Source organism: Chaetodon auriga, chromosome 4 (assembly GCF_051107435.1).
Source record: "Chaetodon auriga isolate fChaAug3 chromosome 4, fChaAug3.hap1, whole genome shotgun sequence".
Classification (NCBI taxonomy): Eukaryota; Metazoa; Chordata; class Actinopteri; order Chaetodontiformes; family Chaetodontidae; genus Chaetodon; species Chaetodon auriga.
Genome location: NC_135077.1, coordinates 11,128,303 through 11,148,716, shown reverse-complemented (window position 1 = coordinate 11,148,716; position 20,414 = coordinate 11,128,303). Strand labels below are relative to the sequence as shown.

The 20,414-nt window shown below is 39.5% G+C and overlaps 2 protein-coding genes across 2 annotated transcripts; one reads left to right on the top strand and one right to left on the bottom strand.

Annotated features, from left to right (window-relative positions):
- The first annotated feature begins 371 nt into the window (after positions 1-371).
- adra1d (adrenoceptor alpha 1D) lies at positions 372-8,386 on the top strand. Its single transcript, XM_076727480.1, has 2 exons — positions 372-1,741; positions 6,998-8,386. The coding sequence occupies exons 1-2, from the start codon at positions 784-786 to the stop codon at positions 7,543-7,545; spliced, it is 1,506 nt and encodes a 501-aa protein (XP_076583595.1). The 5' UTR covers positions 372-783; the 3' UTR covers positions 7,546-8,386.
- Positions 8,387-12,889: 4,503 nt separating this feature from the next.
- On the bottom strand, positions 12,890-15,996 carry LOC143319910 (5-hydroxytryptamine receptor 4). The gene is made up of 2 exons (XM_076729176.1): positions 15,886-15,996; positions 12,890-14,057 (listed from the first exon to the last, which is right to left on the bottom strand). Exon 2 carries the CDS (start codon positions 14,042-14,044, stop codon positions 12,968-12,970), a length of 1,077 nt encoding a protein of 358 aa, XP_076585291.1. The 5' UTR covers positions 14,045-14,057; positions 15,886-15,996; the 3' UTR covers positions 12,890-12,967.
- Between the last annotated feature and the right edge of the window lie 4,418 nt (positions 15,997-20,414).

Here is a 20,414-nt window from a genome sequence, read left to right as displayed (position 1 = left end):
CTGTAGCTGTCTAGATCATCTGATTGATGCTGCTTTGTCTTATCTTTGCAGGTTGAAAGAGAGGTTATTCCGGGTAACTGATATGGAGGGTTTGTTTGTCTTGGTTTTGCTTTATTTTTCATTGAGGGCATGCTAAGACTAGAGGGCATCATGATAAACATAGATACAAAAATATGATGCATTCAACACCTATTAATGAAACCAAGTCAGATACAGAAATGTGGCTCATCTATTTCAGTGTGAGTATTATGTAGAATTCGTGACCAGACTTCCAGTGACGCTCTCTTGTGGAGACCCTGAACGCAACAGTAAATATGTGACGTGTGGGTGGAGCTGTAGGTTTAGACCTGCTGTACCAGCTCTGACTCTGTGATCAGTTACAAAGGATGCCACCAGTGGAAAGCCATCACATGGAAGAAATGCGTGGAAAAGGAGATGAATGTATTTGCTTTTTGTTGTTATTGTTGCATATAAATGATGCTTTTGTTTCCTCCATGATCAAAACCTTTTTTTTTCTTTTGAGTGAGAATATTTCTGCTCCTACAAACAACAGCCTCCTAATCATGCACGCATTTGTATGTTAGTTATCTGGACTTTCCTTGTTTTTTTTTTTGTTTTTTTTTGTTTTTTTTCTGTTTTGTTTTTTTTTTAAATAATAATCGCTTGACCTGTGTCAAATTTTGATTGCGGTTTTGCTTGCTGGAAACAGAGACTGAGAACGATGTCCGACACGCTGTTTTCTTTAGTCAACTTACTCTAAACTTCTCTTTATGGCGTTTCAAAATGACACACTCTAACTTGAGGAACGAAAGCAACAATGGGATCTATTTTGCAGAAGCTTTCAACGGATCAGTTTTGGACCAGATATTTCCAAACGACAGCAACACGACATGCACGAACTTCACACTGGACTCGCAGGCCGTCGGGGTTGGGATCATTCTCTCCGTTTTCATCTTGGTTGCAATTGTTGGGAACATTTTGGTTATCCTGTCTGTTGTATGCAATAAACATTTGCAGACTGTCACAAACTTCTTCATCGTTAACTTAGCCATGGCAGATCTGCTGCTGAGCATTATCGTGCTGCCTTTCTCTGCATCTCTGGAGGTTCTGGGATGCTGGGTGTTTGGTCGGGTTTTCTGCAACATCTGGGCTGCGGTGGATGTGCTCTGCTGCACCGCATCCATCCTCAGCCTCTGTATCATCTCCATCGACCGGTACATAGGTGTGAAACACTGCCTGAAATACCCAAGTATCATGACAGAGAGGAAGGCGGTGGCTATTTTAGTTCTAGTTTGGGTATCATCCACGGTCATCTCTGTCGGACCGCTGCTGGGATGGAAGGAACCGCCGCCTGTGGACGAAAGCATCTGCCGGATAACAGAGGAGCCGGGCTACGCGCTCTTCTCCTCTCTCTTCTCTTTCTACCTCCCGCTCATGGTCATTCTCATCATGTATTTTCGGGTCTATGTGGTGGCCCGCAGGACTACCAAGAGCCTAGAAGCGGGCGTCAAACGAGACAGAGACAAAACGATGGAAGTGGTCCTCCGGATACACTGTCGCAGCGTGCTGGAGGACGCGCGCCCGAGCAGCTCCAAAAACAGCAAAAACCACCCTTTTCGAAGTTCGCTCTCTGTGCGGCTGATGAAGTTCTCCAGGGAGAAAAAGGCTGCTAAAACCCTCGCCATCGTGGTGGGGATGTTCATCTTGTGCTGGCTGCCCTTTTTCTTCTTTCTGCCGATGGGTATGTCTTAACTTTTATGTTCCTGCTCCCTGTGGTCCGGCACAAAATGTGCGCCAGTCCGCGTCTTCTCAAACCTTAGGTGTTCAGCGAAGAAACATATTTCACACATGCTGTTCGTCAAAATTTTCATTTCCAACTCACGGAAAGCCTTCAAGTAACCTCGTGAATGTATGATTTGAATCTGATATGAATTCATTCTTGTTTACTGTGAGTAACAAATGCATTTGCGTCCATCGGAGTGATTCAACTTTTTCAGCCTTTCAGATTTTTGTTTGCAACGCAGCATCACACTGGATGCAGGCGCAGGTCAATTTTAAGACAATAAAGTAAAAGGAAACTTCCAACATCAACTTCAAGAACCTGCACAGTCAGATTTAGGCATAACAGAAAAGAGTAAATGGCATTTGCTAGACTTTAATAGCTGTTTATTTTAGCTATGCCAGGAACCGATCGAAATTAAGATTGTTGGAATGTAGAAAAACAAATATTTTGGTCAGAAAAGGTCAAATCTGCAACGTGGCCATTAATGTGGCTTTGCATGCCTGTAAATTTTCTGGGAGCCTTTTTTTTTTTTTTAGATGGCTGACATCACATTTTTGAAAGGGCAGTCCTAATAGATTGACATTAGTCAGTAAGGAGCCATCACACACAGTATGACTGAAATAGGGTGCCATTTCCAGTGGGCTATCTGTTTCAGTAAGAGACAAACATAGTGATATCAGACATATGAAGACGGCGTATTTGTATGTTCAGGGTTTTGCTTCATGGTCTACATTTGTAGCAGGGAAAGGTCCAGGTGAATTGAAAGATTAAATTCTGCCTTGAAAATAGAAAATGATGTGCTCTGTAGAACGAAAATGCAGGTGTCAAGAGCAGCTCTAAAACTGACCGTAATACTGAAAGGAGGAGGTATTGGAGAGGAAACTGTCAGTAATCATTAAGGCTGAAAGGGCCCCTCAGGGAGGATGACCAATGCAAGTCATTAAGGAAATACATAAATCAAACTAAAGAATGCAACATGCATATAGCGCTGCACTTACAGAAAGTAACAGTATTCACAACACACATACACACACCGATTGTGGCCTCATGAATTTTCATTTTGCATATACTTCACATAATTCATGCTAAAAGCCATTATGGACAAATGACCAGCATCTTATCAGGTATAGCACTCACAGCACTATCAGTCTTGCTGCATCTCAAAATGTATTGAATTGAATTATCAAAGCAAAGCCTGCAGGGAGTGAGAGGGTGCAAGAAATGAAATGGGTGCTGCTAATCACTTTATCGACTCAATGGGAGTGAAAAGGGCAAGTTTATTTGTATCCAAAAATCTAAGGTAGATAGATACTTCATCTCCAGAATGAGTTTTAAACAAACACATTTTAATTGTTAGTACAAACCAATATACCATCACACAGCCAGACATTACATACATTATACAAAAATATAAAAAAAAAAAACACATTAAATGCTCTTGTATCATACATATTGAGGCAACTCTTAACTTTGCATTTCTATTCATATCATCGTCATTAACGTTATTGTAGGATCCCTTTGTGATCGTATTACACAGCCTGCTCTTGAAAAATTTCATCCATGTCTCAAGTCTGAAAGAGTCCATGATTCTCCACAAGGAAGCAAAAAGAATAATTATCTCAGTGAAATCAGTCTGACGAGATCTCGAGTTATAAATTCATCATTCCTGGTAGGTGGTAGAGGCCTTTGATTTACATGATAAAAAAACCCCCCAGACCTTCGAGAACACCTTCATCATCTAAACTAGTGTATGCAGTATCTTGGTGGCTGTAATGAGATTAATAAAGCCAAAAAAAAAAAAAAAAAAAAAAAAAAACACTATTCAAGCTCCTTGCTGGAAACCATCTGTCCTGCTGAATCCCTTCAGACATGCTGTTATGCAATTTGATGCTGGACTGTGGCTGCCCCATAGGAAGTCATTTAAAACATAAAGTCCCTGAAGGGATCAATAAAGCGTTACACTGCTGTTTTCATGGATTCATCCCTCTGGGAGGTTGCTGCTTGTTTCCTAAATGACTGACTGACGAGTGTGGAGCAGTCATAAGCCACTCTTCTTACAAATACTTGTTCAGTCAGAGAGATCGGTCACGTCACTAATGAGTAACCTTTAGCTGAGTGGCAGACATGTACTTTTTACAGCGCTTGTACCAATCAGGCCCTTTTTCTGTGATGATGCAAATCTAGACAAAGTAGTCTGACTCACCTGAAACTCCACTGAGAGGACCCTAACACCGCTCATACGAGTGCACCAGACACTAGATGACCATTTTTTAGCCTTAAAAAGAAACAGCCTTTCAGAATTACTCTCAATACTATCTGTCTCTCACTTTGATGGATAAAGCACCCACATCACACAGGGAGTAAAGAGTCAGCTTTTTAATGTGAATTATTCAGCCATGTTGTAATAGGCTGATTTGTCTTTATCTGTTGCTGACATGAATCCAAGCAGCATAAAGGCACGTTTCAAACTTTCAGGGATTACGTTTACAGTTGACTTCCTTTGTTTTAAAGGTGTATTGTGCATTTTATACTTTGGAATATTGAAACAGTGCACACAGTCTGATGGAAAATATGTTGTTTATGCAGTAAATGTACGATTAGAGAATTAGTGCCCATAAGAAAAATCAATGTACTGAGTTTAATGTCGTCATGAATTCAAATGTTATGCTTCGATGGACTGAAATTATTAGCTTGAGTCTCATGTGGTCTTCATGTCAACAAATCCCATGACAGGAAACCAACATCACTGATGTAGTATTGCACCCTGTGTAGCTAAAGCCTGATATACCTTATTCCTCTGTTCTAGAGATGTCCAAAAACTGTTAAAAGCATATTAGTGAGCCACTTTGTTTCTGACACATTCCCTCATTATGATGAATATGGGCACTGTAGTTTATTTTGTGTTGATCCCACGCACACAGTGTCCTGCTGATGTAAACATTAACACAGCTAATTTGCAGCTGAAATTAGTCCCCAACAAATACACAGTTTATTTCTGTTTGGGTCATTTTTGCTACCACAGGGCTGAGCTGCTTAGGAAATGGCTTAAACAATGGAATTCTGTATTTGTGATAAGCTTGTAGAGAGTAAGTTTCTGGCAATATAAGTAACACCAAGTCCTTTATAACCGTTACACCCTGAAATTTGGTCAGTTATTATAAATGAGTACCAGCGGTTATGCAAGTATTCACAGGACTGTAGCTTAGTCCTTGGTGACCATATGTTGAGAGTGAATTTTAAAAAGCCCTGCATGAAATGTTGACCCTCACACAGAACATTAAATGTCAAGGAGATAAATCCTTAAGCTCTATCACTGACGGGCTGATCGGGATCCTGTCTGCTCACACAAAAGAGCCTAACACACAATGTAGTCTGAGACACTGTACAGGTCCCCAGACTCCTTCTCGGGCTTCAGATTATTGATTTGTTGCCTGGATCTATGATTTCCACTAGGATATGAGCCAATGAGAACTTTAGAAAAAACATTCAAAATGGTAATCATTATGCAGACATCAGACTTAAAAGATACTGTTATCTCAAAGGCAATAAAACAAAGAAAACTCCTGAATGATAATACCTGTTGTCATGGTGTTGTAGGAGTGTGCGTCAGAGGGGTGAATCACTTGCTCTCTGCGTTAAAGGTGATGTCACTCCAGTGAGAAGAATCAATGGAGAACATCACTTCCTTTAGTCGCTTTATTAATCTTAATCTGTAGCCGTGTTGAGTCAGACCTGTTTTAACAGAATTGACAGCAAAGTAAGAGCCAGGTTGCAGATGCTGCCCATAAAATAATGTACATGCAGCAGAAAAAAGTCACATGTGAGAGTGAGAAATATGTTTCATTACTCTGCTTATGTCTTCGAGTAAATGGCACAAACCACATCTTTGTATTTGTCAGCAAGTGCAGAGTATGTGGTCGGTAGCTGATATCAGAACAGCGTGAAACCATTACTTTGAAAATCACATACAAGCCATTTCATACATTTCCACATTGTACTAACATAATTGAAAATGGACTTTTGGGCCCAGGCAGTGCAGACATGGCATTAGCACTGTGATATGTTGCTTCTGTGTCCAGGGTCAACACTGTGTTAAATCCAAGCCTGGGGAGACAAGAACCGCTGGAGAGTAATAGGAAAAGGCAACATCCCATAAGAAACAGCATGTCACAATGGAGCGTGTCACACAAAATTGCCATAGCAAGTATAACGAAACTAGCAAAGCAGGTAGTGCTTGGGTTGATAGCAAGCTGTGCAGAAAGAGAACTTTAATGTTCTCATTTATGGTAAATCTCAATTCTGTAATATATCTGAGAGAATGTGAAAAGGCTGCTATCGTTTAGTATTTTGTCACATTTTTTTAATGTCTTTAGGCAATTAACGTTGCTGGAAAAAAAACATAGTCTGAGTTGTTCAATTTCAATGCTCCATTGACCTTAAGAAAGCTGATAAAGGGAATATGTGAAGTTGTACACGGCAGGATTTTCCATCATAGTAAAGCTAATGAGAAAAGACTGTGCATGCATTACATATCAGATCAGGCACTGCTACACTGAATCTGTGGTCACAGTAAAGCATGGCAAGCGCCCAATAAGGCAAGGTGCATATTCTGCCTCATCCACTTGTAAATATGAATCCGTTTTATGTCGTTGTGCATTAGTTAAAATCATTCAAGAAATAATTACAATTCCTAAGAAAATGTCATCTACTCAACCTAAAGCATCATAAAATGCGTTGTGTGCATTGGGACTCGTCATTGAAGCATGTTGTGCCAATATCTGTCCCATCAATACAAGTCCACAAAATGTCAGAGCCTCCTCTGTTCCTATACTAAACACAACCTAACAGCTAGTCTGCTGTATAATAAATCATAACAAAAATAATACTGTGAATACTCTCCCGTCTTAGGGATGAAAAATGTCGACATGGAGCAAAATAGCATAATACAGTGGTGTATAGGTGAAATAACAGGAGAGCAGATTCAGGATTAACAACGATTAAACAATTTAATGCAAAACTCAAGACAAAACTATGTGTCCAATTAAGAATTATTCCAACTGATAACGCTTCCTGTACATTTTCCAGCAGCTGTTCGTAAGTATATTTTGTTAAAATGTTCTTGGATTCTTACTGGAACAACAAAAGCAATATACTGCACCTGTTTAGTGCATACGTTGTACGTTAACTCACAAATCTCCCTCCGTCTCCTTCTAGGATCCTTCTTTCCGGCGCTCAAGCCATCCGAAACTGTGTTCAAGGTGATCTTTTGGCTGGGCTACTTCAACAGCTGCATCAATCCCATGATCTACCCCTGCTCCAGCAAAGAGTTCCAGCGAGCTTTCACTCGGCTCCTCAGGTGCCAGTGTCACCAAAGACAGAGGGTCCTGCGTCGCTTCTATGACCAGAGGTGGCGGACAGCTGTCAAGGGAATGACAAGGGATCAGAGGGGAGACTATAAACCCAGCTATGCTGTGCATGAATCCTGTGGCAGCTCTTTGTTACAGAAGGGGAAAGGGCGCTCGCTGGGTTTCAAGAGATGGAGTCTGTTTCCACCTCTGCAAAAGTCCTCCTTCCAGCTCAAAGAGAAAGTGAACAATCTGTCGAATAAAATCAAGGGAGGGACAGGAAAGAGTACCACACCTGCAGTGGGCCGGATTGACATAGTTGACACAGTCTCTATGGGGATTTACAACTGTGAGCAAAGCAGTTATCAGTTCTGTGATCTGGCAGAGTGCTACGGCCTGAAAGAGACTGACATTTAGAGGGCCACCAGAGAATCTTTTATTTATTTTCAAAGGGTCATATTGGACCAACTTGCAAGAAAGACTGTGATAGGGCAAACTCTCTGAGAATCAAAGCCTGATTAAAGCTGCGGACTGAGGAGGATGGCTTGATCCCAGCACAAACAGGACTAAGACTTTATCTCAATCCTTCATCCCCATCATGTTTATTTAAGATGAAACTAATTGTGAGCTGCCACAGTTTGGAAGTGGACACAAAGAAGCTAAATCCTTGACTGCTGTCACTTGAAAAGCACTGTGCATCATCATTTCACAGCTCACAGTTGACCGGTGTATGCACTTTCGGCAAGACAAATAACAAAAGCCTCATTATTACTGATACACTTATTTCTTAAAATTTTCTATCAGCTGACACTGTGTGATGACGCCCAGTGAATGGTGACTGCTCTGTTCGATATCTGGCTGATTTTAAAGAAGAAGAAGAAGAAAAAAAAAAAACATAACCGTAATGAACTGAGAGAAATATTTTGAAGCTTTAACAGAGCAAAGTTAGTCATAAGTGCAATTTTTATTGTTGCCAGAATGTCTGGATTTTATCAAATGTAATATGTCAGAGTGAATTATGATACTTTGTCTGCCATTTTTCTGTTTTGACAAGGCATTGTAAAGATAAGAGGCCAGCTAAGAATAAAGATGCTACACAGTATTTATTCTAACGGTTGGATTTATGAATCGATATGTACACTTGTTTGATTAGAAACCCCATGAGTCTACTTGGCCAAGTGAGTGCTAATGTGAAATGAATGTGCTTTTTTGGTTATGTTTCTTTATGTGAAATGCAAAATAAAAAGGAGAGATAACAAGGTGAGCTAAGGCTGACTGACCTTTTCTCCTTTATGTCAAGCTTATGCTTTTGGGATGCAAAGATGGTCTGTTTTTACATAAAATACCAATGAAATTGATGGAAATAAATCAATATGTGCATGTGTTAAGCAGGGTGAACAGTGCTGACTGACAAACACAAGTAAAGATTTTAGGAATTCAAAGAGTGACAGACAGACATACTCACATAAGGATAAAGCTGCAGGACGTGTAGAGAAAGAGGGAAGAGAGACTCGATCGAGACTTATACTCAATTGCTTCCTGTCATTAGCCTCATTCCACCATGATCTAATCTTCATCCCATAAAGGACTCAAACAGTAAGTGGACTAAAACATGGTGGCTGCCAACATTTGGTTTCAGGAGAGAAATTAAAGCACCAATTACTGTGAGCAAATGGGGTGTACTCGCAAAAAATCCATACATGAATGGAAGAAATATAAACTAAAAATATTCAAAACCAATATGCTAAATAAAAAAAATGAAACAGCGTGTTGGCATGGTTCAAATGCTCTTTGAGGTCTTAAACAAATGCCCTTTGAAACATTTTTCCATTTGTTCTCGGTCACCCTTCTGTCACTCAAAAAGAAAACAGACTTGAAACAACAATATAACTCCATCAAAGCCATTTTCTAACTCCAGTGAAAAAAGTCAGTGCGGCTCCCGTTGCAGTGTGTTGATTACACTCTCACAGTTTGCACTTTCACAAAGTGGAAGAGGCTGCCGAAGAGACAGCCACTGCCTTGACTGCTAATTGTGCACTGAAAGCACTGGTGCTAGTTTAAATAAGATAGACTGAATGTGGCTAGGAGCCAATAAACAGACATCTAAGTTCATCATTTGCTCAAAGCTGTCTGGTCTTTGACTATCTTGAGTAAGACTAATTTGCTATGCATTCTGGGCACTGGTTATCTCGGTGTCTTGCAGGGTTAGAAGTTACAAGGGTGAGGTGAAAGCAATAAATGATCTATAGATCGAGTGGAATTCTAGGGTTCCTGAAAATGCCTTCCACTCTCATTACTCACTTTACCGCAATGTTAAACTGCCAATTCTTTGTGTCACTTATCAGCGCATGTGATTGTGTGCCACCATGGAAACACAGCCCTTAGCTCTGTCTGAGATAGCCCGGGGTTAGATTGGCTGTCGTTTTAGCCTTTAAGCTAAAGCTTTTTAGCATTTTAGATCAAATAAATACGCATTTATGTGCAACTCTGATATTGCAGTCTGAGAAGCAAAACTCAGAGTGGCCTGAAATACTAAACAAATGTCCACAGTGCTAATGAGTGCTAATAAGGAAGTAACTAAAATAACATGGCAAATAAGATTGAGAAAATAAGGTTGCAAGACAAATACTTCCTGTTATTTGCCTCATTTCACCATCAAAATGTACTTAGCAGTTTGGCAAAACTAGATACTAAAACAGTATTCCTGTTGAGGTGAACGTCAGAATAACTGTAAAACTTGAAAGACAAAAAACAAACAAAAAAATCCCCCACTCCCAGCTAATGCTGGACACCAAATGTGTGATGGTTTTTGTGCCATCGTGTTAGAAGCTTTATGAAGAGCTCTTAAAATTCAAAATAAAAGCTTATTTTTTTCATGTACATTTTATGCTATCTTTAAAAATGAATGCATTATGATGAAATAAAAGCACCCTGAGAGCACACCTTCACTTGATCATCCTGCCTTATGATTAGACTCACTGTTACTCACTTCTTACAAGTTGTGACAGCTCAGCTAGACCCATAGGGGACATCCTGAATTTCTAATTTGATATTTCCTTTCTGGAACTGGGAGTCGTTCTCGTCCGCCATGTTGAAGGCCTCTCAAAGCTCTTATTTCTGCTCAGAGAAGCGAGGAAGGAGGTCTGAGGCGTCACGAGCAAGGATACACGGAAGCAGTCCTCATGGAAGTCTTTTGCTGGATTTTCATACCAGTGTGAAGACATAACTGTTAGGCTTTTCACCTGAAATGTTTTTAGGACCCAAAGATGCAGACCAGAGATGAGAAAAGGAAAAGCAAAGACAATTTATTTTAACAATAATTAAACAACAGAAAATACACTCAAAAGGAGTGGAAATGAACAGCTAAGGGAGCGCCAGTGAAAGGGGTTTTTGGCACACTACGAATGGCAGTCCAAACAAAAGCCAACATTAACAAAGACAGCACACAAGGAAAGGGTATCAAAAACTAGTCCTCACACTAGAATGAAGAAGGAAACCGTCATGGACACAGGACAATCTGGCAGCAGGTAACAAAGAAGCTCCCCCTTTTATCCTGTGCCCTAATCAGGCTGATGCACGCCAGGTGCACTGCTGACAAGGCAGAGCCGGCTGGGTGCAGGGACACACCCAGCCAGACAGACAGGGGAAACAGACAGACAACCAGAAACACTAAGGAAAAGGGGAAAAGAAAACACTAGGAACAGACAGGTTTTCAGGATCGTAACAATAACAGATTAAACTATACATTTGTAAAGTGTGTCCCTCCCCAATTTTTTTTTTTTTTTTTAGGTCTTTAGGTCTGAACCACAAAAGAACCACAAACAACTTTCTTCATTTCTGACAAAGATTTTTCTTCTTGTGATCTGTTATTCCCCAATTAACTTTTATTATGGTTTCAATTAAAGAAGGAGAGTCGATCAGAAAGAAACATTTTTTCCATCATTTCCATTTGGTCACATGTGAGGCTGATAATTCCTGAGCGTCAGTTTTGATATGGTTATATAATCTCAATTTGCCCTTAAACGTGTGGCCTAAGTAATGATTTCCAGTGTTCAAAAGTCACCCTAATCATACTCTTGGTTAGTGAATAATGAATTCATGCGAATATCAGTAAATACAGATGCAAATAATGAATAATTAATACAAACACATTCTGCCAGTAGGAATGGTTCCTGTGCCTCCGAGCAGGACACAGCACAGTATAAATACAGAATGCAGGCAGGTGTTTGTTAAACCAGTAACAGGCTACAGAGGGAAAACACTGCTGCTCTGGCACTGATAACTGTGTGCCTTTATTAGTATTAGCACAGTGCCCATGTGTGCAGACTTGTGTCTTTCCATGCAACCGCAGTGACAGGGACTAAGACGTGAGGGAAAGATCCAAGTGAGGGAAGCGGGGATGCAATTTTAGAGACTTCAGATGTACCCACAGTCATTCTACAAAGTACCGGTTACTTTTCCTCTGCTCTCTTATCGATTTAAGATCATAAAAATGTTAGAAAAAATGAATTCATATTAAAAAATTCATGAGGGTAGTGTGAGTCATTATCACGCCACAAACTATTATAAGGAATTTAATATAAAATAAGTTAAATGAGTGTAAAATACATTGACTGTTAGTAATTTCATGAACATTTTTTTTTAGGTGTGCTGAATGTTTTGGGCTCAAAAATATGAATTTAATATTAATATTAGTGGGTGGCAGTTAAATTATACTACACATTGAAGGTGCCCAAGCATATATATTCATATTCGAGTTATTCATTACTAGTTATTCATTACTTTAGTACATAAGTTTTTTGCAATGACAAAAGCTTACATGAACATAGAACCACACAAGGCAGGACACTGCTGCCACACTGTTCCTTTTTCAAACAGGAAGCATCTCAGCTCAACATCAAGTTGCTTGAAACATCTATAGAGCTGCATTTTTTGGGGGTACAGTACTGTTTTTAATTGGCGTTGATGCTGGTGTCTGCAGGTTTCATCAGGGTCTTTTTATTGTGCCACAGTCGTCAACCTGGCACTCCTGTTGAGTTTAGCTTGATCTCGTGAAGTGTGGGTATCTCTGTGACGTGGCCTCTTCAAACCTTGCTTATAACATCATGGCCCCCCAACCCCGCCCCTTTTTGTCATTCTCTGGAATTGTTTTCTCTCCCATAAAAACCTGTTATCTGTGCTTTAGGTATAGTTTGATCTTCCTCTTCACTAGTATGTAGGTTGAAAAACAATTTATTTTCAGTCAGAGCAATTTCTAGGCCCTGTCTGTTCTGCCTTCATCCTGGATCCACTTGAAGCTTCCCTTTTTGTGTCTGAAAAAAATATATTTCAACGAAACTTTTTTCAAAATGAACACACAACAGTTTTGATTGTAGCTATATACACATGTGGCAACCATTTGAAGGATTTTGCTTTAGCATATAGCAATCTGTACACTTAAACATAATGACTGGCAGGTAGATGGCCATATGCCAGTTATTGCTGCCATTGTCTGATTGAAATTTCATCTAATATTTCCTACATTGGAGAGCTGTTCTTCCAAGGCCAGAGCAACACATCAACATAATCCAAAGATAGTTTATTACTTAAAAGTGCTAATATCAGAAAAGCCTTTGTGCAGTCACAATGCATCTACATTGACAATACACGGAAGAAAAATAGTCAGTTTCATAAATCATGGTTGAAGCCATGGTTAGTGGCCCATCTCACAAATATTTCTTATAGAATTATAATTCTACCCTGTGAATAGCACCATTGATTTCCAAAAATATATTCCTTGCTATTCGCAGTTCTTTTTATGCCAACAGAAAGTATACAGATGCTTTATTTAGTCTTTATTTTATGGTTGATCTGCACGTTCGTTTGCCTCTTTTCTAGTGTGCGATAGCTCCATCCCAGGGGAGGATCCAGGCAGGCATACCCTGCAGCCCATGAACATGAGGAATGCCCTACGGAAGGAACGGTTGAAGAAACCATACAGGAAGGGATTTAGAGATGAGTTGATATACCCCAGCCACAAAAATATATCCCACACAACCACCTCTGTGCTGTATTCAATGAAGGGGTCCACAATGTTGACTGTAAAGAAGGGCATCCAGAAGATTAGGAAAACTCCCATTATGATACCCAAAGTTTTTGCTGCCTTTCTTTCCCTCTTCATAGTGTTTCGGTGTCTTTGTTTCTTGCTTGAGTCTTTGCCCACTCCAGCAGCCATCTGACTTTCCATGGCACTGATTTGCCTGGCCTGCCGTTTGGCAGCTTTGAAGATCTTCCAATAGGCTACCAGCATGACAGCCATCGGCAAGTAAAAGGCTACCAAGGAGGCCATTACAGCATAAATGCGATTGACCAAGAAAACGCATACATCTTGCGGGAGCAGGATGTCCACACCGGCAACGTGGAGGTTTAGCATTATGGGTCCAAAGGAAATGAGCATAGGGACAGCCCAACATACAACAATAAGGAGAGCTACGCGACTGCGGGACATCTTCAAAGAGTAGAGTAGTGGGTTGCAGACAGCGTAGTAGCGGTCAAAAGCAATGCAGCTGAGATGGAATATGGAGGCAGTGCAGAGCATGACATCCAAGCTAGAGTGAAGCCGACAAAAAAGGTCACCAAAGTACCAGCATCCCTCCACGGTCCGGATCATACTGTAAGGCATCACTAACAGGCCAACAAGGCAGTCAGCCACTGCGAGAGACATGACAAAGGAGTTCGTGGGCGACTGCAACTGTTTGAAGTAGGCGATGGACAAGACCACCAGGAAGTTGCCCACCACTGTGCAGACGATACCAACAGAGAGGAAGGCATATAGGAAAATACGAGAAGCCTGGTTCCTCAGCGTAGTACAGGATTGAAGTTCAGTCTGAAGAGATGTGTTAACATCTCCGAGCATTCCCAAGCTGCTGTTATCCATGGTCTAATCAAACCTGTCAAAACACACAGATACAGCTGTAAATAATGAGAGTTTTGGGTTCAAGTAAGGTATTTCAAAGCAGTTTGCCTGCACTCCTCTATGGTACATTAACAGTGAAAAAGTGGACAAACCACCCAGAATTCTGTTTGTTTCAGATCCAATTGCTGCTCCATGGTAATCTCTCATTAGTTAAACTTTAAAATGTAAGCATTAGTTTGATGTACCAATCACAAGACTGTGGACCTGAAAAGCTTTTGTTCTGTTGTGGTGTAGCTGCCATATCTCAAACACCATCTCTTTGGCTGGTGTGGAGAGCAAAACCAGATGTACTTTTCATCAACACAGACCTGGATATAATGAGGAGAATGATATACGATCACTTTTTGCATGTGTCTTCTACACTAAGACAAAAAAATATTATATTCTAATGTAATGCATTGACTAGCTTGAGAAGGCAGGGAAATAAACTCCAAGTGAGTCAACTGTCGACAGGTCCGTTGTTGTGGAACTTGTCAAGACATTGACATTTTCATACATGTATTATATACATATTCTGGAATCTGTACCATGTATGCTGTATTTATCACAAAATCTGTCATTTACTTAATTTCACAAGTGCATTTTTCCTCAGGGCACAATTAAGTATTTGTGGACCTTCAGTCCTCTTAAGTCATGCATCTCATATTACAGTATGTCCCATAGCAGAACACACGCGACTATAATGAACACAACAACATTAAGTTTCCAGTGCCAGTGGTGTGAACATGGAGCAGATGTTCCAGCTGACTTGGAATAGATTTTAATGAACACCGCAGAGACTGCTGGTGATGGGAAGGTGATGAAGAGTGAAAATGTAGATTTTTGTTTTGGCTTATAGACTTGTTGAGTTGAACAGACACACACCATCACGGTTTGCAATATCGGTAAAATCAAGATGAAGTAAATTAATGTATTAACTTGGACTTGCCACACAGATAGATCCCACTACACCCATCCAGGTTTGAAAATCTTACACATTGTCATAAAGGCTGTTGATCCAAAGTGCCAAAGTCCCTTTACTTCTACCTCTGAGAGGTTGAGTAAAGGGCACTTCAGCATTCAGCAAAAAAAGGGTAGGGCAGTCATCCCCACCCCCACCCTGCCACAGATGCCCCTGTTCCCTTTCATCCCTATAATCTTTCTATTTATGTTAGAAGCATCATGGCTGCAAGAGTCATACAGTTGTATTAATCTTTTTTGTTCAGTGCCTCCTTTCTGCTATTATCCATAGAATCACTTTCTTAATTTCTCAGTTTGATGACTTACACTGCCAGTAGACAAATAACTAGTGCATTATTAGTGCAGAAGCTTTATGTAACATCTCTGATCTTCCTTATAAATCTGTAATTTAGTGTATATATACATAATGTTCATTCTAGTCATATTTTCTATGTGCCTGGTAGATAATAATGGCCAGCCGTAAGTTTTGTAATGGATAAAATGTATTGATGGTTGCACCTTTTGCAATACAACAATACTCAAGAAAGAAAAGCTATTAGTATGATGTTGATGACAATGAAATGCATTAAATATGGAGGTGAGAATTGTTTTTTTCATTTAGAAGCTACAATAACTGCAACTCTACATTTAAAGTATCACAAATACAGTAGGAGTCTATATCTTTCCGCCTGATTCCACAAAGAGCAGCTCAGCTTCTCTGTAATCGTGCCTCAAAGTAGCTTATTTACAGACATTAGCATTTCAAACAAGGACTTTTCAATTAAGTTTAAAAGCAAAGGTTTGTTTATTGTACTAGTTCACATCAGGCACTACCAGTAAACTGTGTAAACAATAACACTCACCTGTACAGAAGAGAGATGATCGTCTGTCCTCATGTCTGCATCATACTGCTGCTCTGTCAACCTTGGTTTTACACAGAGAGGAGAGGGACGGGAGGGCTGGGTAGTGGGCTGCAATGAACACATGCAACAATAATCACAGGAACAAAATACAGTCTGCTGCTAACTCCTCCGCAACCTCAATTCAAATGACTGCAGAAAGAGCAACCAGGGTACAGACACTTTCTAATTTTTGTCAACAGGTGATAGTATCATGATTGGGTATGAAAGGGGCATCCTGGAAAGGCTCAGTGTTTCACAAGCAGGGTTGGAACAAGGTTCACCACTTTGTGAACCCCATGACTGTATAAAGGATATGACTACATGGGCTCAGGAACGCTTTGGAAAACCATTGTCGGAAAAAACAGTGTGTTCGCAAATGATGATTTACACAGCGCCCCAACTTTTTGGGATTGAGGTTGAACATTTGTTGTAGCCAGAGGATTTGTCTCACTGAAATTGGTGACCTGACGTCTCCTGTAGTGCCACCAGCAGCATGACACTTTGTTTTTTATTAAAATGTCTCAATAACTGTAAATGGACTGCCATGATTTGATATAGACATTCATGTCCCCATATTTTGCCACAGCTCCCTGACATCATCCTTTAGAGCATCATTTTTCCTTTCCCTGTTTACACCTTGGAAGTAGGTGAAGATGTGCCAGAAACCTCTTCTCTGCTTTTCCGGAGCACCATTACACCAGGATGAGCTACAACAATACCCACAGGGATACACCATGGGTTTGTATTGCACACAGGAAATATTTGATTGCTGTCACTGTTGCCTGAAAAAGGAAAAGCAGATTTGCACATCAATGTTTAGCACATCTTAAATATAGGTGTTGTTTGACATATAAAATATGGTGGAAAATAGTTTTGGTAAATCCAGTGATAGCATGAACCAGCAACTGCACAGCTGCAGACTTTGATTTACACATTGGTTGTGGGTCACATTTGTGCTGTGTCTATCCATGCAAAAAATGCTACCATCCTGTTAAATATTGTTTGTTTAGTTTCATTTTGCAAGATAAAATGAAGAATTAAATTGGAGGGGGAAAAAATTAATAACAATACTAAATGACATGGAGGGAAAAAGACTTGCAGCAGCAAACTTTTCTATTTTGAGCACATCTGAAAGAAGACTAGACAACTTGTTATCTGACCTCACATTTCACATGGGTTCAATTTCACCTTCTATATCCTGCACTCCTACAACAGCTCTCATCATCCCTTTCATGTGTGTCAATGTGCAGCTGAGCACAGCAAATCCTGCCGAGCATGAATACCTTGGGCCTCAGCCAGTGACAGACGCATCTCAAGTGTGGCGGATGTGTTCTAATTAAACATGGGGGGATTTTTAATGAAGGGTGCAATAAAAGGCACATTGGCTCAATAACTTGTGTTTTTTCAGACCAGTCATTCATATGTGCAAGTGTGCTTTACACACAGGGTAGACTGTCTGCACATCTGTTCTTTTATTTCTGAAACAGGAGTGAAGAGAGGTTGATTTCTGGGTTTTGTTGCATTTACTCAGGGGCAAATAAAGTGACCTATTTAATACAATTACACATTTCATTATCAACAGTATAACACTGACTATGCTTCTGTAGTTCTATGTGATCCTTTAAATTTTTATTTAGCATTCTGGCCATTGTATATGTATTTCAAGAGAAATGTAAAGTCTGACTAATTTTTAGGAGGTAATATTACACTCACTTGTTAAGGTCTTTGTAATGTTTGGAATATTTCTGACTGATTTTAGCTGTTGCTTTTGCTTGTCTGCTTCCATTTTTCCATATCTTGCTCATGTGCAGTTCAAGTCTTTCATTGTGAAACTGAGCCATCTTTCTAAAGACTTATACTCTTGTTTATATAATGTACAAATATATATTTGTTTTTAGCCTGTCTTATTGTCTGTTTGTTCTTTTTGTATGTCTCCTATTTATTCTTGCTGTCTGTAACAACAAAATGTGTGGGGTCAATAAAGTTTTATCTCATTTGATCTCACTTTTCACTTACTTGTGCCAAAAAACCCCAAAACACAGTATTTGAAATCTCACTCCATTAAGCATTTGTCAGAGGCTTGACAAATATTTAACAGATTGTAATGTAACCATAGTGTCATACAAATCCTTTAGCCAGGCTACATTCGTTGAAGTCAAAACAAAATTTAAGTTAAGAGTTGGAAGAGTTCACTATGAATAGAAAAAGAGCCTCAGGATTGTGATTCAGATTTGCAGTAGTGCTATGTTGCCACTGTGGTGACTTTTCGGCAAGATCTGGCAAATTTTGAGAGCCCTTTGGCAGCTTCAGCACCTTAAGCCAGACAGTATGTACCCAAAATTGATTCCCCCTGTTTGCTGGGGGGACTCCTTTCTCTTCTGTCACTGTCCTAAATGATTAGTTTGATGATGTATAGGCCTATATGTAAATAGCTCAGTGTGACATTATGAATACGTAAATGACATTGCAAGTTTTGCCATTGAAAACATTGGCAACATAGTGCAGTTTATGAAGATAACACTGGCAGATATCTCTCTCAACATTTAAAGGTTAATTTTTTAACAATAGGTCTTCGCTTTCACATGGAAGTAATCAAAAACAGTTCATTTCTAAACGGTGTTTTTTTTTTTTTTCCGCTGAAATAATGACAAATGTTAGCTAGCTAGCAGATTTTATTAGCCAGCTTTAGCCAGTTTAAGCTAATGTTAATGCTAAAACTGTGAGTTGGTTGAAAAACTGCATATCCAACTGACTTTTTAAGGTTTCCAGCTCCTTTGTTTACAATGAGAAGCCTGTAAAGAGTTTTAATTAAGTGCCACATCTTACCTTTGTATATTCACAAAGGACTCCTGACTTAAGCAAGTTAGCATGTTTTCTCTCACTTTCCTTTCCTCGCCTGAACTGTTAAGTTACAGTGTCTTGGGTCTGTGCATATTCAAGGCTTTGTTTTGACATGATAGAGGCTTCCTCTTCTGTCAAGTAAAGTCAAATTTGCTTTACAGTATGTACAGTATACTGTACTCTCCATCCTTGAAGCCTTGAATCCGCTTCAGAAAAGAAAAAAAGAAGAATGCATTCACCACTGTATGATATACTCTCTGGTGTCTTTTGTAAAAGTTAAAAATATTGAAAAGATAAAGACACAAAAGACTAAATTTCTTCATATTCATTTTAAGATGGTCCATGGAGTCAAAGTGTCTTTATCCACTGAGAGGACAATAAATATAAATGAATGCATTTGAATATGCCTTTATATAACAGTCATTTTGATTTTATCTGAGATGTTTAGGCTTTTATGTGGGGACTGACATTTTTTTTAATATATAAATAAATAAATAAAACCACACAGACATGGTTTCTTTCAGAAAAAAAAAAAAAATCTGCTAAATTATTTTGGCATCCTTCTATTCTTTGCCTTCGTCTTGGTTCCATTCAAAATTTGTTCTCCCTGGCTCTTTGTTTTCGATCAAAAGTTGTGGCCATGGCCAGGGGTAACATCAGGACTGTATGACCTTAACTCACAGAGCACACAATACAGTAAACAAAACATTTTTGGGATGAAAGATGTACACACGCACTGGTTTGGATGGTGCTTGGGGCAATGCAGCCCTCTTCTGGTGTGTCATTGCTATCACATGCACATTATGAGAACAAGGCAAATCACTGTCAATAGCAATCACTGGATTATACACTCATTACTAATAATTACATTTATGTAGCATTGTGTATACACAAAGTACACACATCATGTGTGTCTTTTGTTCAGATTAATAAAACCCCACTTCCATGTGCGACCCGAATTCATATAATTAACCATGAAAGCATATTAACATACAGTACAACTTGCACATGTGCCAGAAAATCTGTGCAACCTTTCTAAAAACTTGGTCTTGACTGATGTTTATATAGATATTAGGTTTGTACCGACAGAATATCAAAATCATCCAAATGTCCATAAATGCAACCATTTGAAACTATGTTGAACTATGTGTAACTATGTGGCCCAAGAATGAATTTATGGTGCTCTTGTTAGTAGTTAGCAACATGTACATTCCAAATTATTTCTTAACTACTCTGAGGATTGTGCGAAGATACCACAGCCAAAGACAAAAAAAAAAAAGCCTAGTCTTTGAGTATACCCGTGCATAATTCACTACATAATCATACTTCCAATCGAGGCCATTAGAAAGCTTTTTACCCTTCTAGAAAGTGTGTGGAGTTGCTACTTCAGCAGTTAATTGGTGCTCAAGTAATGAAGGGCTAAATGTAGACTAAGATGTTTTTCTCCCCTCTAGTCCAGATGATTTTGATTCCGTTTCCTGATAAATTCTTTGGGAGACCCAATCTCACAATACAGCCATTGCTATAGGAACAAGAGATACTTTGAATTATAGATAAGACACCCTTCAGAAATTCTTGAAAGCTTTTGCTCTCTAGATTTACATTTAGATGAATTCAACTTAAACATCGACTAATTTTCGACCTACACA